The following is a 25180-nucleotide window of genomic DNA, read 5'->3' as shown; positions in this document are numbered from 1 at the left end:
ATGCTTTGTGGTTGATTAGTGGCATGCGTGCCTCCGACATTAAAATGGAAACTCCGTGAAGGCAGAAGTCCTGTGTTATCAGTCTTAGTACAGTCACAGTGCCTTACACATTACCCAGTAAACATGTACTAATTAATAAAACTCACAGTTTTGTGAATGCATAATATATGATAATATAAAAAAAAAAAAGGTGGAGGAGGGAAAGTGAGAGCGGGAAAAGGGGCAGAGAGGGAGAAAGAAAGAGGGAGAGAGATTTCTTAATCAGAGGCTCATACAAGATCCCTGATGCTTAATTAACTCAAACCTGTTCTTGCTTTGAAATTAAAATACAGTCAAAGCTCTATATATGCTTCCAAAACACTCATTGCATTTAATATGTGCTCAACATCTATCCCTATACCTGGGAGAGATTTACACTAACAAATGTAATAATATTTTATCTGAGTAAACATTTATGAGCTGCAATATTAGGCAATCACATCAAGGGCTTGCAGAAGTACAGTACGTTAATTCTGGACATTATTTAGAGCATCCTGAATATACGATCTTATATACAAGACAATACTCAAAAGCCTTTTCATTAGAGGCCCAACAATTGAGAGACAAATATGTGTACGCTCTTTGTCTCCACTACGGACACACACATGCACACAGGAGGAGGGAGGGAAAAAAATCCTCCAAATTACACGATCAGTTTTCTCTTCAAGACATCCCTCTACAACATTCTCTCCTCCATACTCATGCAGGTTTGTAGAGAAGGCTCTGTGCCCTCAGCTAGTGAGTGTGATGTCTCCAGTGTGAGGTAATCCTATTACACTCATCACAATTACAGACCTGTGTCCCGAGCCTCCTGCTGACAGAAGGCTACCTCATCTCATTTCTAATTAAGAGCATAGAATTCTTCCCAAACCACCTTCATTATTACACACAGCGTGCTGGCCTCTTTCAGGCAATACTCTCACATTCTGGAAGAATCAACTGCCTCTTTGAAATCCAAGGTAACCACCCCAGAGTTAATGATGTCAATTAAAACCTTTTTCCTCCACTCAACAGATGAAGCCCATTTCCCCAGAACAACAATGGGAGGATAAGAAAGAGAAACCATCGTTACAATAAAAAGATAATTAGAGAGATCATGTTTGGATTAAAAACAAACACATGTGCCAAGTAAACAAAAATCTTATCTGACCAAGAGCCAAGGGTCATATAAACCTTCTTAGCAAAGTATACGCTTACTTTAAAAAAACTGAAATAGTGTAATAACTTAACAGCAGCCAGAACTGTTTCCCTTTGACCAGAACACAGCTGAAAGCACAGAATGTGGCCACATCAGAAAGCCAGGCTCTCCCATAGCATCGCCTTCTATCAGAGACCCATCTCCTTAGATAAGCTGCCCCGAGACTGGGGACGGGTCTCTTTCCTCTCTGCAATACGAATTGACCTCTTCATTTAACAGCAACCACAAGAAAGGAATTGGAGTTAAGAAATCCCCAAGGTTGGTTTGGTTTCCTGCATTAGCATTCACTGAGGGCCCCAGGTCACTTTGATCCACTCTGACCCTGCTAGACAACAGCTGGTCCCTTTATATACTCTCCGGAGTGGTGATGCCTCAGGCAGAGCAATACTAGCTGAGCAGAACCTCAGCAGGTGTGCTTCTAATCAACGGGGCCCTGACAATTTCATCCACAACCTGTATTCCACGGCCTCAGTACAGGTACTGGTTAGCAGCTTACCATTTTTACAGACCTGATCCTCACAATAAGGCTCCAGAACCACAGCTTGCGGAAACCTGTTAAGAAGGGGCTGGGTGGAGGGGAGGGAGGCTCAAAAGGGAGGGGGGCAGATGTATAACCATGGCTGATTTACGTTGCTGTGCAGAAGATTAACACAACATTATAAAGCAATTTTCCTCCAATTAAAACAGAAAGAAAGAAAGAATGCAAAGTCCTGTTCCTCATTCCAGACCTATTAAATCCAAAACTCTAGAATAGAGCTCAGTACTCTGCAGTTTAACAAGACTTCCAGGTGATTCTGGTGCATGTTGAAGTTTGAAAATACAGCAAAAGTCACTTAAAGTGTTACCCTGCCTCTGCTCTTGACCATCTCTAATACAGTCACGATACAGCCACTAGGACTGTTTTTTTGAAGTGTGAACCTGATTCCCACTCTCTCTCGCTCTCTCCCCTCCTTCCCTTCGTCCCTCCCCCATCCTTTCTTAAAACCCTTCAGTGACAGTGATCCGGCCTGGCCTTCATCTAATACAGTTCAAACTTCCTAGAGACAGCCAGCCAAGCCTTTCACCATCTGGCCCCATGCGACCTTTCCAAAGTCGCTTCTTCCCACTCCCCCGTGGGCACTCTGTGCTCAGGCCACGACGCACCTCCTGCTGTCCCGTGAAAAGGCCTTGCTTCTGGAGGAATCACTGTTTTGTTCATGCTGTTTTCTCTGCTCAGAATGACCTCCTGCACCCCATCGGCTGGGCAAACTGTCTCCCATCCTGTTAGACTCTTCCTAAGCATCATTTCCCTCTCTGAGGCCACTTCATTCATCTCCACTTCTCCCTTTATGCCTCCAAGTCGAGTCGACGATGTTTCTATTATTGCACGATTCAACGGATAAATTTGAGCTCCATGCTACACGGTGGTCCATGTACATAACCCTCTCCCTCACTCTGGCTTCCCTGATGGCTCAGTGGTAAAGGATCTGCCTGCCAACGCAGGGGATGCAGGCTCGATCCCTGGGTTGGGAAGATGGGAAGATCCCCTGGAGAAGGAAATGGCAACCCACTCCAGTAATCTTGCCTGGGAAACCCCATGGACGGAGGAGCCTGGGCTACAGTCCATGGGGTCGCAAAGAGTCAGACATGGCTGAGTGACTAAAGATCAGCAGCTCCCTCACTTGCCTGAACTCTTTAGAGGACTTGCAGTGGGGGTTGGGGGCGGGGGTATTTGGGTAGATTCAGTTCAGTTCAGTCGCTCAGTCATGTCTGACTCTGTGACCCCATGGACTACAGCACACCAGGTCTCCCTGTCCATCACCAACTCCCAGAGTTCACTCAAACTCATGCCCATCGAGTTGGTGATGCCATCCAGCCATCTCATCCTCTGTCGTCCCCTTCTCCTCCTGCCCCCAATCCCTCCCAGCATCAAAGTCTTTTCCAATGAGTCAACTCTTCTCATGAGGTGGCCAAAGTACTAGAGTTTCAGCTTCAGCATCATTCCTTCCAAAGAACACCTAGGACCGATATCCTTTAGAATGGACTGATCTCCTTGCAGTCCAAGGGACTCTCAAGAGTCTTCTCCAACACCACAGTTCAAAAGCATCAATTCTTTGGCGCTCAGCTTTCTTCACAGTCCAACTCTCATATCCATACATGTCCACTGGAAAAACCACAGCCTTAACTAGACAGACCTTTGTTGGCAAAGTAATGTCTCTGCTTTTCAATATGCTATCTAGGTTGGTCATAACTTTCCTTCCAAGGAGCAAGCATCTTTTAATTTCATGGCTGCAGTCACCATCTGCAGTGATTTGGGAGTCCAAAAAATAAAGTCTAACACTGTTTCCACTGTTTCCCCATCTATTTCCCATGAAGTGATGGGACCAGATGCCATGATCTTTGTTTTCTGAATGTTGAGCTTTAAGCCAACTTTTTCACTCTCCACTTTCACTTTCATCAAGAGGCTTTTAATTCCTCTTCACTTTCTGCCATAAGGGTGGTGTCATCTGCATATCTGAGGTCATTGATATTTCTCCTGGCAATCTTGATTCCAGCTTGTGCTTCTTCCAGCCCAGCGTTTCTCATAATGTACTCTGCATAGAAGTTAAACAAGGAGGGTGACAATATACAGCCTTGATGTATTCCTTTTCCTATTTGGAACCAGTCTGTTGTTCCATGTCCAGTTCTAACTGTTGCTTCCTGACCTGCATATAGGTTTCTCGAGAGGCAGGTCAAGTGGTCTGGTATTCCCATCTCTTTCAGAATTTTCCGCAGTTTATTGTGTATTATATTTGTATATCCTTAACTGACTATATGTTAGACATTTATTAAGAGTTCCAATTGCTATTTGAGTGAATAGACTTTTCAACACCTTCTATTTAAACCCTGCTATGCTAATGAGTTGCTACTTTTATCCCTATTTTACAGATGGAAGAACTGAGCCTCAGAAATGTTAAATAACTTTGTTAGCTAATAGGAAAAGGCACAGTTGATTCAAGTGCAGGTCTTTGAGATGCTAACGATGGTGCTTCCTCAACTAAACCAGTGTTTTCCCAAATAAACTCAAGACAGAGTAATGATATACAGACATGTCTTCCTTGTCCATGTGACGTATGGACATGTCACACAGTCCATACACATGATTTCCATTATATGAAATAAAGACTCATGACTGAGATAATTTATAATGCCAAATAATGGATGTACAAAGTCAAATATTTATGAGCCTCAATTTCTTCGTCTGTAAAGAGACTTTGTTATATATTACTGATATTATTATTATTAGCCATTACTGGTGGATCAGATGGTAAAGAATCTGCTTTCAGTGAGGAACATCTTGGTTCGACCCCTGGGTCTGGAAGATCCCCTGGAGGAGGGCATGGCAACCTACTCCAGTATTCTTGCCTGGAGAATCCCATGAGCCTGGTAGGCTATGGTCCATGGAGCCTCAAAGAGTTGGACACGAGTGAGCAACTAAGCATATCACAACCTTTAGCCATCATAATCTGATTTTGAACTGGGTTCTTCGTGTTTGGTTGTGCTGTTTCAGTAACTTAGCTCTGTTCTGGGCATGTTCGTGATGCTCTTTAAAATTTATTTAATTGACTGTTTACTATTGCAATTGTGTCAATTCTCATTAAAAATGTTTTGACTGAATAAGGGTATGAAGCTGACAACAAAGTCTCTCTCCTCGATGAATATTTAATTCCAGTTTAGATTCACCAATCAAAATTCATAAAGACAGTCGGAAACTGATTTTTTATCTTTATAACTAGTCACGTATATTATATTTTCCCGATTTTAACCTTAGTCTGTGCGGCTGAACCATCATAGCAGTTATTACCACTGTCATAGTTGTTTTACTTCAGACTCTCAAATTAATAAGTGCTAAGGAAAAGTTCAATTAGCTGAAACCTAAATTGTCATTATTAATTTACTAGTTACATTACAATACCTTGTAAAACATTCATGCTGCAGTAAATGGAGCACCTATTTTCCAGTGATCACGTGGCATAGCTAATTTACTCCACAACTATATTTAATTACGAATCTTAGTAAAACTAACAGTACTCACCCAAATTACATTACTTACAACAAAGTGCTTAAATCATTACTTCAAATGTTATAAAATCTTATCAAAGAAACAATAGAAGTTCAGACACGTTTAAGTACCTTTGAAACATTCTTAGAATAGAATGTTTCTTAACAGGTAAATGGAACTATTGTAAATTAATCAGTAGAGTTTTAGGAAGGTCCAGAGGGGAAAGCCTGAAGGTTTAGACATCTAGACTATCAGATGGGTAGAGAGTTTCTGTTTGGGATGGTGAAAAGTTCTGGAAATGGATGTAAACTTAAGTGGTTAAAATGGTGAATTTTATGTTATGTATATTTTACCACAATAGACACACACACTGTCAAAATTAGACTATATTCAAGCTTGACAGTCTGTGTGTCTATTGTAGTCCTCATCCACTACACAGTGTATTCCTTGAACACTGCGTGGGCTGTGCTCACTGCCACATCCCAGCTTCCTGGCATATTGTAAGACACATATTTAATGAATAAATTTATGGGTTGTTAATTTTTTTTGCCAAGTACTTGAAGTTAATGTTCAATTTCTTTAAAGTAAAGAAAATAGTTCCATTGCAGAAAGGCATGCTATTGGCTCAGTGAAGAAACTGTATAAATTAGAAATAGGTGGGATATGGAAAAAGAGGCAATACACATTCTAGAACATTAAATGTTAATTAGAAATAAAAGTAAGCTGTCTCCAGTATTTGAGTGTTCTCATATCCATTGAACAGGCCCTAAGAGCACAGAAACACATGGAAATATCTATATCACTGAGCAACTAATAGCAATGACGGATATTGATTCCTTTCCAAAAGCAGAGCTGGTGCTTTGGGAAGACAGAAGTTCATTATACTAATTAGAGGCTCTTGCCCTACCTCCTCAGAGAATGTTCTCTTGGGTAGATATCAAGGCAGACACTCTTGGGTAGATGATTTTCAAATTAATGACTCAACAACCAAATGGCAGTACTCCTAGCATCTCTGGTGAGATCAACTGCCTATACCACAGCTACAGATAAGAGTCACCTTCCAAAAGCAGGGCTCAGGAAAGCCCAGAGTCGTCGTACTTAGGCAGAGGTTTGCTTGCCCATCCATGCAGACGTGGAGCATAAGATTTTGAAGTAGTTCAACATGGCTGTACTCCAAGTCAAAAATCAAAGTCACAACATGGGATGGAGCAATTGGCTACTCATTTGTGAGGTTTCACAGAACTGTAGTCACCCCAAAATTGTTTTTAAAGAATGACCTCTCTCTTCCTATGTATTTAAAATCACCTAACTGTTATGCCTTTATACCACAAATAACTTCCTCACTCGGTCTTCATAACGACCCTCTGAGAGAGGTCCCATTGTTCCCGCTTTATACGGGGAAGACACTGAAGCACAGGAAGTTTAAATAACTTGCTCAAATTCCCACAACCAGAAGCAAAGCTGGGACTTGAACCCAGGAAGTCGAGTTCCAGAAACTGTTCTTAAACATGCCGCTCTTCTGTCTCAATATATCTTAACAGAAACATTAAAAATAAGCAGAGTTTCCTTAAGACATCTTTTTTTCTTAGAAGGACACTGCATGTCCACACGTGCTACCGAAGAGCAGAATCAGACCAGGTGGGTTTCATTCTAATCCTGGAAAGCAGGGCTCTATGAATAAGGTCTATGCCAGGTGGTTTGCAATCAGGCACGATCCTGTAGCTCTAGAATGCTAAGATTCAGCAAAAAAAAAAAAAAAAAAAGCACAGGAGGGTTTGGCAAGGCAGAAGAAATGAATGTTATTTATCCTACTAAAGCTCACCTGCAAATTTCTTTAATCTTGCATGTTTCATTTTTTCCTAACCTATACCTGAACTTCCTTAGCATACAGACCATGGCTTGATCATTTCTGTATTCTTCATAAATCCTACCATCGTATTAGTAGCAATAGTGTGCAAAAAAGTCTTTATTCAATACCAAGGGACAAATAAGCATTGTTGAATTGCTAATTGCCTTAGAAGGCCACAGAATGCACATCTACTTGGATTTTATTCTACTGGGGCCAGCCTGGGGTCAATCTGGAGACGTGAAAAAAACAATATGACTTTGAAACTGCTGAGGACAACCAGACAGGTGAATTATAGGAAACCAGGAGAGAAAAAGCATAAATTAATCGGAAATGTATTTAAATGTGTTTTCTAAAATGCATGGTGCAGTTCATAACTGCCAACAAGCACCGTTTCATTATGCTGCACTTCATCCTGCTTTGCTCAAAATGCTGCAGAAATGACAGATACGAAAAGAAATTCTTACTTGTGTATCACATAAGCCATTTCCATTGAGCTCTTGCAAATTCTAGAGATACGCTAGGGGAAAAATACAACTTTAATAAAATAATGGATCATATCTGAATTAAACATGATATTCAAAATGTTACACTTGGGGAGTTAACAGAAATGTTATATGCTGAGAGAGCAAGAGGAGACAATGTCCTATAACATCCCATACCCTCCATAATTAAATCTGAGAACATTAGAAATGGTGATAACAATGAAAGGGATTACTTATAGAATAAAAATGGAAAACAGAAAGAGATTAGTGAAGATATTTTCCTCTAAAAATCTCAAAACTGTGCATCTTAGAGCAGAGGTAATAAAGATGGTTATTTCTAAGAAACAGATCCAAAGTGGCTCCATTCAGTTCACAGCAGGAACCTCCAAAGTAGCAATTAATGCAACCACTGGTGTGGAATTGTTTTCCAAAAGCCATCTTGTTGGATGACTTTTTTAATGGAAGCAGGGCTTAGAAGTCAAGATGAATTTGGATAAATTATTTACTGAAAATATCCAAGTGTTATTAATACCACCATTCAATATGAATACAACTGAAAATCCTTTTGGTGAAATGGAAGGAACCTGTCGGCAGCTGTTTAACTTAGACTCCAAGGGCAACGCTCGAAACTCCTTGAGATCTGATCCTGGGACATAAATGTAGGGGCGCTCATCTCAATGGTGTGGAGAGCCACTAGGTGTCCTGTTAGAAGACGGGAGACACTGGCAATCAGAAGATCTGGGTTCAAATCTCCAAGCACTGGCTTCCAACAATTAACACTGCGCAAGAAACTCTCCCAGCCTCACGCTGTATGGAGACTCAGAGACAAGGGAAATACTATGGCACCGTGCTTCGGCACGCAGGCTCAGACCCAGGCTGCTTGGGTTTAAATCCTGGTTCCAGAACTCGCTAATTGTGCGTCTTTGTGCACCTTAATTGACCTTTCTGTGCTTAGCCCATCAGATCATTGGAGGGTTAGCCGAGTTAGAAAATGTATAATCTTAGAGTAGTGACTTGTGATAATAATAAGGGCTCAATAAGTGGTCCGTCTAGTCAAGGCTATGGTTTTTCCTGTGGTCATGTATGGATGTGAGAGTTGGACTGTGAAGAAAGCTGAACGCCAAAGAATTGCTGCTTTTGAACTGTGGTGTTGGAGAAGACTCTTGAGAGTCCCTTGGACTGCAAGGAGATCCAACCAGTCCATTCTGAAGGAGCTCAGCCCTGGGATTTCTTTGGAGGGAATGATACTAAGGCTGAAACTCCAGTACTTTGGCCACCTCATGCGAAGAGTTGACTCACTGGAAAAGACTCTGATGCTGGGAGGGATTGAGGGCAGGAGGAGAAGGGGACGACAGAGGATGAGATGGCTGGATGGCATCACTGACTCGATGGCTGTGAGTCTGAGTGAACTCCGGGAGTTGGTGATGGACAGGGAGGCCTGGCGTGCTGCGATTCATGGGGTCGCAAAGAGTAGGACATGACTGAGAGACTGAACTGAAGTGGTCATTAATGTTACTACTCTCATTTACAAAAGTAATGTTCTTTCAGGTTATGAAATTCAGTGTAACACTGCATGGAGCTCTTGCTTTCCTCTTCCGCCCCCCACCCCCAGACCTAAAATAGAGCTCTAAAGGGGATGTGATACAGTTACCAGCTGGGAGATGAGCTCCTTGGCTCATTCCGTACAAGTTCTTTCACTTCAGATGAGAAGTAACGTGCCTTGACTGACATTCACCAAACATAGAAAATCACTCTCAGAAAATTCAGTGTGTTTTGAGAGAGTAGAGGTGTGGGAAAGAAGGTGGTGGGGTGCTTTTTATAAGGATTTCCTAGGATTTATTCAAAAGAAAGAGAAACCATGAATTCCCTCATAGTCAGCATACTGACAGTTTTCACTTACGATGGTCTCTTCAGCAACTTCTCCTCCTCTGCCCCCGCTGCCTAATCAGCGGCAGAGATACAGTTTCCTGAGTCTATAAAACCGGGATGGGAGGGCAAGTCCATTCTGAAACCCAAGGGGGTAGTAGAGTAAATGGAGTCATTAATGCAAAAGTTATCAAAAGCTGCTTGGCATCCTTCCTATAACAATGCAGAGTATTGAAATGAACAGAAGGAAGAAATAGATGCAGAGGGAAGGAGGGAAGAAGGAAGGAAAAGGAAGGAAAGAGAGAAGGAAGCAAGGGAGGAAGGGGAGGAGAGACAGGGAGGGAGGAAAGGAAATACCAAGGGTCCCACAGGACTAGACACCTTACACGCAATTTTTAATTGAATCAGAAAACCGTGCAAGGACGTTTATCACTATTTTTAACATGTGAGAACACTTGTAATTAAAAAGATCTATTTATTTGCTTAAGGTCACCCAACCAGTAAGGTGTTGAGTCAAATTCAAACTTGACTCTGCGATCTTCCACTGCATCTTCTTCTTCTTAGATGTGCCAACAAGAGGATTCAAAAAATGTATGAAGCAAAGAGGTCAGTAAAGATGACAAAGACCTTATCCAACGAGCTTAGAAAACAATGAAATTAGTCTTAAGTCAGAATGGTGTTCAGAGAAAACAAATATTTTTTTAATTTTCTTACGCTCTCCCAAGTATCACCCCCTCCAATTCTCCCACCTCCAATACCTTTTCCTCTCCCACAGTGCATCAGTATCCACCCTTCCCATGCTAATCACCAAAACTTTCCATGTGAAACGACAGTTTGATACCACTAGGGCCATGAACACTGTGGACACTGACTTCCTAACTTGGACAGTGCTCATTTCATCATACTTTGCTATAATCTTTGAGGAAAGGTCAGAAGCCCTCCTCAAGGTAGAAACTTTCTCCTGTAGAGAAACTTTCTCCCGTAGAGAACTGTAGAGTTGATGGTATGAAAAGCAAATCAAGCCTGTTTATAAATTAGAGTAACCTAGAGCAACAAGGAGGTGGTCAAAGGAAGAATAGTATTTGATGAGTTCTATTTTATATTCATATTTTAAATCTGCTGGCTGAATAGTTACCAAATTTGATAAAATATGTTGCTTTCTTGGTTAGACCACAGAACATGAAGACAAGCACAGTGATCCCCTAAAAGCAGTTCATTACTTCCCTTTAGCTTCTACATCATACCCTTTTTCTTACTATATTTCTAATTTTAATAACCCTTCCTAGCAGATATTGGCACTGTAGAAGCTTTATATTTATTAGAATTAAATTCTTTGGATTAAAAAGAGTACTAAACTGGTAGCATATGTCTCCCTTGCAATGACACTTTGGCCCTGGGCACAACAAAATGAACATCACCTTGTAAGACCCCCAACTAGGTCTTGTTCCTGTGCAGCTCAGACATTCAGCCATGGCTTATTAGTTTGCTGAGGCTGCCATCACAAAATGCCACAGACTGGATGGCTGAAACAGCAGAACACACTTCCTCACACTTCTGGAGGACAAGAAGTCCAAGATCAAGGTTTTGGCAGGGTTTGATTTCTACTAAGAGCTCTTCCTGGACTTGCAGATGGCTCCTTTTTTGCTATATCCTCACAGGGTAGAGAGAGACACACACAGATCTCTTTCCTCTTGTAAAGCCACTAATCCTATTAGATTAAGACCTCACTAATTATCTCCTAAAAGCCTTATCTCCATTCTCCTAGATCACACTGGGGGTTAGGGCTTTAAAACAAGGATGAAAGTGAAAGTGGAGTCGCTCAGTCATGTCTGACTCTTTGTGACCCCATGGACTGTAGCCTACCAGGCTCCTCTGTCCATGGGATTTTCCAGGCAATAGTCCTGGAGTGGATTGCCATCTCCTTCTCCAAAACAAGGATGAGGGAGACACAATTCAGTCCACAACAAATGGGGCAAGGATACTCAACATAACTAGAATTTTCAGATTAAGAAAGTGCAAGAAATAAACATTCCACGCTCAGACATAAACCTGTAATCTTTCGGCATGTGGGACAAAGCAGCTGGAAAATGTTACAGTTTGACATCTCCTTGGTGGTGGTTGAAGAGAACTCGAATTCTGTGGCTACTGTTTGTTTCGCTTCCACGTTAGTGGCAAGGAGTGAGAAAGCAAGGGGCAGGAGCCTTCAGCCCCAGGGCTGTAAAAGTGTCTCCTATTCCCTTTTCTTTACAAGGCGGTAAAGAAAGAAAAGTCCCTGCGTATCTCTTACTTTGCTTCCACCTTGAAATTCGGCAGATTCTCCATTATAGTCTTCTTGTTAATGGTTAAAGACACTGTTGGCCTTTTGTGTATGTTGATTTGACATTAATTTTATTAGTTTTGCTTTGCGCTGGCCATTGTGTTAGGTGCTGAGAGTACAAAGACGAACAAGATCAAATCCTTTCCTTTAAAGACTCAACAGACTCTTAGAGCAAATCAGGATTAGAATTCAAAGAACATGAGAATTGGAAGGAATTTGGTCGCAGATGAAGAACTCAGGTCCAAAGAGATCATGAGACTTTAGCCAAGGTGGCACAGATGGTTGGGACAGGGCCAGTTAACATACAGGCCTACTGACCCCTAACTAGGTCTTGTTCCTGTGCAGCTCAGACGTTCAGCCAGGGTTTATTTAGAGCTTACTATGTCCCAGGTACCCTGCAGGGGTGGGGAGGGGCAGAATTTAATGATTTAATAATTAACAATTTAATAATTTATTTGGGAAAATTTGATTTTTTAAAATTAGTTAATACTACAAGGCATGGTTATTCCATTAACCCCATAAATATAATACATATGCAAATAATGAAATGTGTACGTTATCTGATTATTAAGTTTATCTCTACAATGATCATCACTGCTAGATGGGAAAGCTTCCCTTACATCTTCATCACCCAGTATAATAAACACCACTGAATGATACCAGGTAGAGGAAGACCATTCTAAAGGTACATTGAGGGTAAGCAAATCAACGAAAACAAAAGCAGTCTGCAACTGAAATTATGTAAACCGGACGGAAGGCACTATCTGGATGGTTCCTGGAGAACCCTTGGAAAGAAATCCGGTCTTCTACCTAGCCACATAGTTACTCAAAAGAGATAAAGCACAGGTTGATGAGAAGACGGCCGTTGTGTTGGTCCAGTCTTTCTCCACGTCACTGTCTCACTCAATCCAAGATTACTTTAAAAAGGACAGAGTCTGAGTGGTTAGGGTGACAGGCTCTGAATTCAGCCAGGTCAATTCACTGGTACCACTTCTTATGACCTTGGGCAAATTCTGTCACATGCTACACCTCAGTCTCTTCATCTGTAAAATGGGTGCTAATAACAAGATTATCTTACAAGGTTGTAGTGAGGATTAAATGAGATGAGGGCATATCATAGTGCTTGAGTGAACTGCTCAATAAATAGGTACTGGCAAAATGGCACCCCACTCCAGTACTCTTGCCTGGAAAATCCCACGGATGGAGGAGCCTGGTAGGCTACAATCCATGGGGTCGCAAACAGTCGGACGTGACTGAACTACTTCACAACAATTCTGCAGTGGTTTTGTGGCCTGTTTTCTTCCTTTCCAGCCCACTCTGTCCCTCCTCCATCTTCACCATTTCTCTGATCCTGTCCTTTGCCTCTGTCTCCCTCCCTACTCTGCTTGCAGCTGTGCCTTGGACTTTTCCAAGGTGGGCATCCATTCTGGGACCTCGGAACAGGTGCTACTGTCCATTTTGCTGCTTGCTTCCCCTGCCAGGTGACAGGGGAGAACAGCAGGGCTGCATTTAGCATGGACAAACACCTGTCCTCTCTGTCACTACAGCCAGACAGACACTGGCGCTGAGTCATGCTGCTGCTCACGACCGATGAGCTCTCAGAAGCTCTGAGAGAGAGACCTGAGAGGACAATCTGTCCATCCCTCTCTCCAGGTCAGGCTACTCTTCAATCTGCCAGGAGGCAAAAATAGACACAGCAAGATTCTATCATTCACAGAGGACTGAAGAATCTTCAACATCAGGACATTTCTTCTTGCGCCTAAGCTCAACTTCAGATTCTGCATTTAAATTCACTTCTTATATTTATCTTTCATAGGTAAAAATAAACTTGATATCTAGGTCATTGCAAATATATACATATATAGAGAGTATAATATACAGCATACAATATGCAGTATTCTGTGTATCCATACAGAGCACTGCTTACTAATTAAGAGACTAAGCTCCATGATTAGCCACCCAGTCTAATCCCAGCCACCTACTGGTGATGTGGTTTTGTTCTAAAAATTAATAAGAGTGATGCTCTCACTAGAACCTTGTATAAGCACGGTTCTCAGTTCATAGAAAGAATTCAACAGTTAACTATTGTTGTTGTTTAGACATATAAATGCATAGTGAGAAGCCAGAAGGCTTCTTAAAGATTTCCGGTTTGCAACCTAAATGGCTCCAGTTTGACTGTGGCTTTTAATCAGTTTCTTCTATAACCTTATTTTTCATTTTCTATTTACTTTCCTAAATCCAGAACCATCTACATAATGCTGGTTGACTCCAGCCAGCACAGGAAAAAATGTATATTTTATAACTAACAGATTTCCTTATGCAGATTATTATTATGATTTGCAAAGAAATAAGTGATTTAATAGCAAGTATAACCTTTACACATTTTACTTATATTAAATCATTTAATCCTCAAAATAAACCCATTCATTATTCTTTCAGCATTGTCATACTTCATTGATTCTAAAAATAAACTATTTTCCCATATTTTAACATCTCTGAAAGCATTGAAATCTTGCGGTTGATATGTTATAATTGCATTGACAATCTTTTTCTTTGTTGTAGACAAAAAAAATGATATATACCTTGCAAATGAGAACAACCCACAGTCAATGAAATAGGATATGAGATATTCCATGCATTCTTTTAGGCCCCAGAGATATGGTGCAAAAGACTGCATAGTCCTTCATTTCAGAGAATCCACTTTCTAATGAGAAATAAGGACAATAACAACTAATATACAAGCGGCTGTAGGAACCGATGCAAGATTCATCTCAGGCTTGCCGGGGCCAAGGGAAGTTTCCTACTAATGATGAAGTCATCTAAGTGTAGAGTCAAGAGATGGCTAGTGGGTCACTAGTCAGTCAAAGAGGATAAGCAAAATCTGAGAAGCTAGGAAAAGCATGAGACACTCAGGAGTTTGAATATAGTTCAGAATGCTGATTTAGAGCACGGGAAAAAGCAGAGGCTGTATCAGGATGGGCCAGGCAGACTTGGCAAGCAAATTGGAGGGTATCCTGAGACACTGGGGTTCTGCCGAAGCACAGGTGTTACTTCTATTTGGAAAAGAGCTGGTTTCAGGCTAAATAACAAAGAACGGGACTATAATTCCCTCTAATTTCTCACCTTAAACCCAGTGCTCGTTATTGCCCCACCAGCATCACCCAGGACAGTAGGCTGTTTTGTTGGCCATATTGACAGCAAATGCATTACTACATTTCCCTTTATTTTGGGTTCTGTTGAATTGATATGTTTGGATTAGATGGAGAGGAGGCTAGAACCAGTGAACTGGTTCTTAATGAATACTCCAAGGTGAATATTGCCTGCTGTCAGAGTATTCGTGCTCAGTTACACCACTCATAGGATATATTTCACTGCCAAGCTCATCCACAGTTGTGTCTATTAGAGGATGGGTATTGATGCCAGTCTTTTCTAAATGCATCATGCATTTACTTTTCGTGGCATATGCTTGAAAGTAAAAATATAAAAATCAAAAGCAAAGCTATGCAGAAGTGAAGGTTCACAACTTAAAGTGTTTTACACTCTTTCTTGTATATGATTATACCATCAGAAATTGCAGTTCAATTTATCTTAAAGCGGCCCTTTTAAAGTAATACAACTAGAGATTGACTAAATTAAGCAATTTAAGATGAAATGTGGCAAACAAGCTTACAAGACACTAATTTCTGAATTAATTACATGGAGAAAAAAAATGTGAATGAAGGTATTCTATTGCAGCCAGACAGTCTTGATTTCATATCACATTAAAAATCATTTCATTCATAGAATTTGTTGGTATGCACATAGTGTCTTTTTAAAGAATAGCAAAGAGCCTTTTTTCTTTTTTAGAACAATGACAATGTGAATTAGCTAATATCTTTGACTTACTCTAAAAAGAGTGCATCTACAGTTGCCTAGCATTTAAGTGTGTGTGTGTGTGTGTTTTTTTTGACAAAAAATATTTTTGGTTTTTACAGGATAAACAATGAATACACATGCCATTGTTTAGCTTACAATAATATAACAATTACTAGTAGTTAAAAGGAGTAATGGGTGCTTAGATAATAGCTTGAGACACTTATCTAAAGAGGACAAAGAGTGTAAAGTTTTAATAACAGGGCAGACCACTGTCTATGGAAGACAGCTTAGGCACAATCTTGTCTGAAATAAGGGGGTTGAGTTACAGGATCAGTAACTTTGATTCTGTGAGCCTCATGACTTATTAAGACAGGTGAATGATAGGTGGATGGAAGAGAGGGCTATGGACTCAAAGAGTCATTTTTAGAATAGCCTGGATAAACTCAGTTTCAAATCCTAGCACTATTAGGTCTCACAAACTCTATGACCTTGGGCAAACTACTCTTCTCTCTAGGACTCAAGAAAAATCATGTCTACCTTATAGAATTGAGTGAAACTCCACAGCCTAAAGCAGCTGCTGTATGATGTGTGTATAAAGAGGGACTCTTGTTAATACTGTTACTGCTGTGATTGCTATTACCATTATTACTACATTCCATGCTGCTGTTAATTCTGCTGGCATTAGATGAGGTAAAACGGTAGACCAGGCAACCAGGAATAAGGCACACTGCCTGTTTAGGGATGGCATTTAGGCTTGCACATTCCCAATTAGCTTTTCAATTAACCTTAGCCTTGAGGAATATACTTTCCAACCACACCTGAAAGCTAAAGTGGGCCTAATAGGCTATGATGGGTCTAGGTTTTTTTTTCATTAGAAGAGGAGAAAATAAACTGTTACCTATTGCAAAAAGAAGCCCAAATTTATAGAAGGTACTGAAACAAAATCACAGGGGCTGCCTCTGATATAATTTATATCCCCAAATGCTAAAACCTGCTCTGAATCTATCAATAGTTCTTTCACATTTAAGTATACTGGTCATTTTCTACAGAAAACTCAATGATCATCTTGCTTTATACCTCTTCCTTCTTTTTATAATAAAGCATGACAACATACAGTCAGCAACATCTATTCCCTTTCCTGTTTGCAACTATATGATCTCTGCTGTTACAGTAATACATTATAGGAATTCATCCAGCTTGCAGTATCATTTGTTAACTGCTTTCTCAGCCGAAGTATATTACTGTAATCACTGGACAAAACCTTAATTCACATAGTTGGCTTTAAATAAGCCACATGATAAAATGAAGTCCCCAGAATAAACTATTCTCATTCACTAAGCACCAAGTGGGGGCCTTGTTGTTCATTGTTCAAGGCAGCACACCTTTTAATTTATTCCAGGAACTCTGTGAATATAAATTCCATGGGGAAAAAAAAATTGAGATGCTGTTTTCATGTTAGTTATTATCACTTAGTGTTCAGAATTAACTCCTCTAGCTCCCCTGACTAACAGAGGACATTAGAGTTAATTTTTCCTTTAGTCTTTATCACTCAAGGAGCAAAACCTCAGTTCTCTAATGCTGATTTTCCTACTTTCTGAGTAGGACAAAATATTATCTCTAAGATAAAGTATTAAAGCTCCTTAACCCCATACCTGGTTTCTTCTTGCTTGTTCTCAAATTAAATGCAGATACTGAAGGCCCCTTACTAGCTTCTTCCTACACTCAAGAAGCAGAAGCCTGTGTTAGAGCCTTTAATTTCTGTACGCTGAATTTCATTGAGCTGGCATTCTCCACATTCAGGCCCAAGCCTGAAATAAGTGTCACTGGGAGATTCAACTTTCCTGTGCATACCAATTCGGCATAAGGCATTATCTCCCAGTGGCTTTCAGAGCCATTCGTGGTCCCTGACAGACCCTTCATCCATACAACCTGTAATTTTCATAAGAAGGCACTTTTTCAAAACACTTGCTCCAATAAAAGAGTCACTTTCAAGTCTCTTTCCTAAAAGAGAAACAAAACAAAGCAAACCCCTCGAAACCCAATATATATGATGCTAGTACATGATAATCAGGCTTGTAATCATTTTACCTGTGATGCATGGGAAAAAAGGAATCAATTCTACTCCACCTTTGTCTCCCCATGCTACACTTCCAGCCCAAGTGCTACTTAATAAGTCGGTCAACAGTATACAATCCTCAGATCTGGACATTCTGAAAGGCTACAACCCTAAAATCAGAACTCGAAGGATTTTTTTCTCTTCTCACACTACAAACAGTCATATCTTGGCTTATCACTGAATTCTTGTTCATATTATCAACAATCCCACTCTGAAGGAACAGATAGCAAGTTGCAGTGAAGCAATCTTTGCAGCTGAGAGCAAGGGCTGTGCCACAGGCCAGGAAAACCACCTCTGGATCAATCTCAAGAGTAGATCTAAGTCAGAAAAGATGCTGGGCCAAAGATCACATCCTCAAAGTAATATGGAACAATCTTAGCTCCACAAAATATTGTCTTTGGAAGTTTCCCCATCACCAAATTGGATACTGATTTCTTAAACATTGACCATTTGGCCAGTGCCTCTGAAAGCCTGAGTCAAATTAGAGACGTAAGCTTGTTTTGCATCTGGGGACTTACAGGCCATGTTAATTTCTTAGAGAAAGATAACTCATGAGACAGATCTACATAGAGGTTCTCTAGAAACAACCAGTCATGCTGAATAAAAGAAATACAAAGCCATTCTCTAAGTGGACAGGACTATGTGATTATAAATAGAATTCTTGCTCATTGTAAACACTTTTGAAATGATGGCTTTGTTGATTTGAGAAGATAGCAAGCACCCCCGTGGAGTCTGGTCAATGTCAGGCAGAGTCCCAAATACGTGCTCCGATGACATACACTGGGATGCAAGAACTGGAGGGAGGCTCAGGGATTTATCATGCCCCTTGCAGAACCAACCATTATAGTCATAAAAATAATCCACTGGTAGCAACAAGTTTACTAGAGAGCTCCCTGAAGAAGCAAAGATTTCAGCTTAATTGCTTTCACCCTGTGCCATTTAAAAGAATACCAAGTCTCTGTTGAGACACCATCAATTGACGGTTTCACCAAATATTTTGAATAGCTAATGACTCTACTGGACCACCACCAAACCCCTCTCCCCGCCCCCAGGAAGCCAGGCTCCAGGAGTTCCCCCTTTCTGTGAGCGGCATGGTCTACATGCCAGCGAGAGGCAGGTTCTCATCCCGAGCGGAAAAAAAAAACCCATAAAACTGCGTCTGTACTCAAGACCAGCAGTCCAGAGCAGGCAGTTGGCAAAGCCGAAAAGGTAATCTTCATCTCCAAGCATTCCCTACCTTTTCGGATTTCGCCTTCCTGGCGTTGTGCACGAACCTGCGACCCAGCTTCTTGGCATACCAGATAGAGGCGAACATAGCGCTGCCAACGGAAGGGATTCGCGGTGAAGCGGCTGCACAATCAACTTCCCAGCTCGGCTCGCAGATCTGGAGCGGGGGGAATCGGTCTGGAGCTGTCACTTGCAGGCTGTTGCTTTCTCAGTGCCTCTCATGCTGGCGAGCTGAGGCCGAGGGCGGGAGGAGGGAGGGAGGGGGCCGGGGGCAGGCAGTCCGGGCCGGCCAGTCCGCAGGTACCTTCACATCCCGCCTGCGGGAGGTCCGCGCGAGGGGGGCGGGCGGGCGCTGCCTTCCCCGCCGGCGCACACGCGCATCCAGGCGGCTGAGTATCCGTCTTGCAGTTCTTGGGCTCTTGTTCACCACCAAAGTCCACGCGTGGCAGGAGGAAGGGCAGCCGCAGTCCGGTCGCCCTGGGCTCCGGGCAGTGGCCCCCTCGCCTGGCTTCCCTCGGCCTCGACAGTGCGTGCTGGCGGCGGTGGCCGCGCAAAGACGCATCCACACCCAGCCCCGCAGGTAAAGCAGCCAATAATTGGAGCTGCCGGGCACGCGGGAGGGGAGAGACCACCACGGACGCGGCCCTGCGGGCACAAACAGGTGTCCCCCGGGGCCGGAGCCTGCCCCGAAGCCCCGAGAATAAAGGGCTGTTAGCGGGACTGGAAACAAAGCGACCTTCCTCTGCCCCCCTCCTCAAGTCCACTGGGGCCACGTAAAGCCCTATCCCTGCCTCCCAACCAGTCTTCTCCACAGCTTACAAGAAAAATACCAAAACCATTTTATTTCTTTGAGGTTGGCCCCAGGACAAACGGCGAGGTGAACAGGATGAGGCGTATTCCCTAAATGCCAGAGTGAAGGTCCTCAGCTTTTGAACTCTTTGGCTCCACCACTGAAACCACCTGGGCTGCTTTTACAAGCCCAGGTTTTCTGCCTGAAGACTGAGTAAAGGGGAGGGGCTTAAATCTACCTTGACGCTAAAACAGAACAGTTGACTCCTTTTTTCCTTTTAAAACCCCAGAGTTTTCTTGCAGTGATATCTATTGTTAAATGGGGGATTTAATACCACTTTTGAATAGGAAGATTTATGGCAAGTCTTAAACCAGGCTCCTCTGAGGAATTCTCTCCTTTAATTCTACCACCATGTGCTTCCAATTGCAATTATCTTGGTTGTTGTTTAGTTGCTTAGTCTTGTCCAACTCTTTTGCAACTTCATGGACTGTAGCCTGCCAGGCTCCACTGTCTGCGGGATTTCCCAGGCAGGAATACTGGAGTGGGTTGCCACATCCCTCTCCAGGATATCTTCCCAACCCAGGGACTGAACCTGCGTCTCCTGCATTGGCAGGGGGATCCTTTACCACTGAGCCACCAAGAAAGCCTTTTCAATTATTTTTCTAGGGTTAAGTTATTTTACATAGGGTTTAGATTATTATGAGACATTTTAAAGGTAAAGTCAATTTTAAAAGACAAGTGTGTCTTCTGATGAGAGAGAATGGCTAAGACTTTGTCCATCTTACTAGAGGACAAAAATAAATTGTTCATCTCAGCAAGGAAAACCTTCTTTCCACTGATATACAAATGAGGCTCAGTCCAATAAATGTTTTCCAGCTGATCTAATAGACATGCCCTAGGAGCACCTGTTGACCAAGGACAATGTTGAAACACGAATAAATGGAAAAGAACTCCCTTCTCTCATGATAAGTCACTTGAGCTTTACCCCCAGAGGACTGGGTCTCCATTCAACTGTTTTATAAAGTACACTGAACATCCTTCTAAGCAATTGGAAATGGAACAAGAGAATGTAGGATCAGGACTCACGTCCATGTTAACTCACTACGGGAAACCTCGTGCTTAGAAGAGTGCTGAGCACAATACATTCAGTATATGTTTATTGAATAAACAAATAATCTGGGTTCTAACCCTGGCTTTTTTTCTAAATTGTTTCCTTGTTTCCTCTGTGCTTGGATTTGCCTCATCTGTAAAATAAGAGAATTGGGCAAAACATTTTTCAGGCCCCCTTCCTGCCCTGTGCATCTGTAATTCTGATTCCGAGTCTGAGGGTCTTCACATGAGTATGGGGAACACTGACTGAAACCGCCCGCCCGGGCCAGGCACCGTAGTGGGCTGTTGGCAGGAGCGATTTTACAAGAGGTCTTGGTAAGGTACATGGAACTAATAAGCCGTTACTAACCCAGAAAAGTTTGGGAAAGGTCAAAAGGAGACTCCATGTGTCCTCCCACCTCCCAGAATCTTTTGTGTTGGCCACCACCTCCCAGAATCCTTCTTGCTGGCCACCACCTCCCAGAATCCTTCTTGCTGGCCACCACCTCCCAGAATCCTTCTTGCTGGCCACCACCTCCCAGAATCCTTCTTGCTGGCCACCACCTCCCAGAATCCTTCTTGCTGGCCACCACCTCCCAGAATCCTTCTTGCTGGCCACCACCTCCCAGAATCCTTCTTGCTGGCATCCATCTTGGTTGAGCAACATGTGCACCATCCAGAAGGACCCTGAGTCAGAATGATTGACCAGACACAACCTGTAAACTAATCCCATCACCATAAAACCTGAGACTGTGAGCCACATGGCACAGCAGTCCTCCTAGGTTCCCTGACCCTCCTCCTCTCCATGCAGGCGCCCCTTCTCAATAAAGTCTCTTGCTTTGTCAGCATGCGTGTCCACGTGTTAGACGAGAGCCCCTTTTGGGCCCTGGAAGGGGTCCCTCTGCCTGCAATGAAAAAGAACTGTCTTGCGCTCACCAGAGGCATAGGCTCTGGTAAAATGACTCGGCCTGGACTCTTCCACCTTTTTCACCATGCCTAACCGCCACCTGGGGTTTGGTTTTGCCATAAGCTGTTACCATTCCTCTGTGTTCTTCCTACAAACTCTACTTTCCTTTCATTTCCTTTTGACGCTCTTAGACAACCCCTGTGCAAAATTCACCACATCACACCTTGTACTCTTTGGGAAAAAAAGTGCCACAGAAATCCAACAAATAAATGATAACTCCTGCTTAGCTTTCAAAGAGTTACTCAACAGGACCACAATTTACCCCAATATTGCTGCGATGTTAGAGGTATTCATTATTCCTGCATACAAGTCTGTCTAAGCTGTGTAGTTAAAAGACTATTCAGTTAACAGAATAAAGTCGATAAAAAGAGGAGGGAGGAAATTGTCCCTAAATTAATGAGTAGAAACTTCTGTTTCTAACATTTTAAGATGGAATTTGACAATAAAGAGGTGAGAAAAAAAAAACATTGAGCTTTCAAATCACTGATATCATAGGGGAAATCAAAGAATGTTAATTTACTCTGATGGGATGCCAATCATAAAATAATTTTTATACTTTCTTCATAAGTTAAGATTTTCTAAGTCACTAAAATTGGGTCTTGGTGAGATCTTTAATGCTTGATCATTTTGTTGGTTAGTTTTGCTTTTAAGTTCTTGTTGTTTAGTCGTTAAGTTGTGTCCAGCACTTTTGTGACAGGCTCCTCTGTCCTTGGGATTTCCCAGGCAAGAATACTTGGAGGGGGCTGCCATTTCCTTCTCCAGGGGATCTTCCCAACCCAGGGATAAAACCCATGTCTCCAGCACTGCAGGAAGATTCTTTACCACTGAGCCACCAGGGAAGCCCTTTGCTTTTATATTGAACATTTAATGACCTTTTGCACATACCTGACCTAGAAGCTTTATCAACTTTTATAGGATGGAGCTCTTAAGAAAGTAAATTGGGCCTACCAGCTAAGATTTAACTTTAAAAATAATAATAACTATTGTTCCTTAAATAGGCATTCAGAGATAGAAGGCAGTGTGAAATAGGTCATTTGTAGTCAGGGGCCACAGTCACGTTAGACAAATGCTTAACAATGTAAGTATTCACAATATATTTTTTGAATATGTCTGTGGCAAAGTAAGAGAATCCACAAACTTGAAAAGTCTAGAAGAGGCATTAGAAGCATATCTACAATTTTCAGTGGTAAAAGATGGTTTCATGTCGATGGAATGAAGCCATTGCCATAGTTATACAATCATCTTCCCTGGGCTCTCACTGAGCAGGTGTGCCTGCTACAAAGAAGGTGGCAGCTGCCCAAATAAATCTTAATAGTCTCTAACCATTGTTCTGCTGATTGAGACAAATAACTTGCAGCTCTTCTGTGTATGGAAAACAAGTTTTTCAGAGGCTTTCCATCTGTATATCATCAGAACTTTTCCTTTATAATTTCATTTTTAATACCTCTCATATGACAGAAACCTACCAGTGCAGCTGAGTTTGAGATGCAACATTAATCCTTTTAAGCAGCTTTTGGTTCATGCCTCAACACACGCACTGTGTGAGTCTCCTTTGAATTCTCAAGGTAAATGCAATATTTAAATCAAGCCATTAAGATTATACAACAACATGTTCTGCCTAGTACACACGTGATTTTCTTTTAAAAGTCATCTAAATATATCATAGATAATTATAAAAGCAGAAAGTATTAAGCCCTAGGAACTAATATCTGGTAGCGTGAAAAGCTATATAGGTTAGGTGTATGGTATATACTAAAGAAAATACATGTTTGAAACATAAAAAGTTAATGTACAAAACCAATAAACATTTAAATATTTGTTTGTTTGTATATATGATATACATTCTTGATAGCCCTTAATATCCTTTATTAGTGTATTATCAAACAGCAGGTGTCAAGAACATGTTACATAGAATTTATGACTAAAAGAAGATAAACATAATATTTAACTTAATTTGCAGGGATGTCAAAATGTTGATGTTAGCTACTTCTATAGATGGTAGTGAATAGCGAGGATAAAAACAGTTACAGTTTGGTCTGTTGTGTAACATTCGTATCTTCTACCATGAGAATATATCCATGTTATTACTTATATGATTAAAAAGGTAAGCAATAGTTATTCACAAAAATGGAACTGAATAAGATAAAAGCCCTCCTCTCAAGGAGTCATATAGAGTTGGGGACATAGATGTATAAAAGAATAAATTTCAATGCAAAATGGCATAACAACAGATGTGTGAAAAATAATGTGGGAGTTCAGAAAGAAAATTACTGCTTTTTGGTTTGTATATAAGCCCAGTAATGAATGTCAGCTAGAAAAGTGCAATAATTAGTGTCAATGTACATATAAAGCAAAGGAATAGCTCACTCTTTCAGCACGTTTTATCTGTATGGATCGCAGGGGAAATGGTCACTCTAGTTTGTATATAAACATAACAACCACTGGCCCAGTTGCAATTAGTTGTATTTCTGTCTCAAAGAATCAACCACTCATGGATATGTGTGAAAAAATGTTTGAGCCACTACAAAGAATAAGCCCGCTAACTCTAATTATAATAGGCTAAGCCTACTTCTTTGATTCTGTTCTCAAAATCATCAAAATCATTCTTTGGTGTTTGAATATCTCACCTTCCTTTCCTTTAAATGTTTAATCATTATATATTTAGGCACCCAGAGACATAAGGTAGTTTGACACACATGTACATACCACCTATATTTAATAAATGTTAACATACTGCCATATTTGATTCATTCATTTTAAATAAGTAAAATCTTCATAATATAATCAAAATCTCCCACCTCAATCCACTCTACCTCAACTTCATCCCAAAATAATGCTCAAGAAACATTTTTCTACTTTATTTAAATTTAAACACATGCAATTTTAAAAGAGTAGATACCTCAAAATGTAATTGATAGTAGGAACAGAACTATCGTATGACTCAACCATCCCATTATTGGCCGTATACCCTGAGAAAACCGTAGCTGAAAGAGATGCGTGTTCACTGCGGCACTATCTACAACAGCTCGGATGCAGAAGCAACCTAGGTGTCTATTGACAGATGAATGGACAAAGAAGTTGTGGTGCATATAATGAAATGTTACTCAGCCACGAAAAAATGCATTTGAGTCCATTCTAATGAGGTGGATGAACCTGGAGCCTGTTTTACAGAGTGAAGTAAGTCAGAAACAGAAAAACAAATATTTTATATTAATGCACATGTATGGAATCTAGAGGAGAAGGCAATGGCAACCCACTCCAGTACTCTTGCCTGGAAAATCCCATGGACAGATAGGAGCCTAGTAGGCTGCAGTCCATGGGGTCGTGAAGAGTCGGACATGACTGAGCGACTGCACTTTCACTT

At 41.4% G+C, this 25180-nt stretch overlaps 1 protein-coding gene across 29 annotated transcripts in view; it reads right to left on the bottom strand.

Annotated features, from left to right (window-relative positions):
- DLG2 (discs large MAGUK scaffold protein 2) overlaps positions 1 to 25180 on the bottom strand; it is a 2369976-nt gene that overhangs the window by 1092931 nt on the left and 1251865 nt on the right. For 4 of the 29 annotated variants that reach the window (XM_042238130.2, XM_042238132.2, XM_042238133.2 and 1 more), the window contains exon 1: positions 18981 to 19183. The exons of the other annotated variants lie outside the window; for them this stretch is intronic. In XM_042238130.2, coding sequence (XP_042094064.1) covers positions 18981 to 19058 — 78 coding nt within the window. In that variant the 5' untranslated portion in view covers positions 19059 to 19183. Of the gene's footprint in view, positions 1 to 18980; positions 19184 to 25180 lie in introns of those variants that run through there. 29 annotated transcript variants of the gene reach the window in all.

This window comes from Ovis aries, chromosome 21 (assembly GCF_016772045.2).
Source record: "Ovis aries strain OAR_USU_Benz2616 breed Rambouillet chromosome 21, ARS-UI_Ramb_v3.0, whole genome shotgun sequence".
NCBI lineage: Eukaryota > Metazoa > Chordata > Mammalia > Artiodactyla > Bovidae > Ovis > Ovis aries.
Note: the sequence above shows the minus strand (reverse complement) of the source record. Positions and strands in the feature narration are given on the sequence as shown.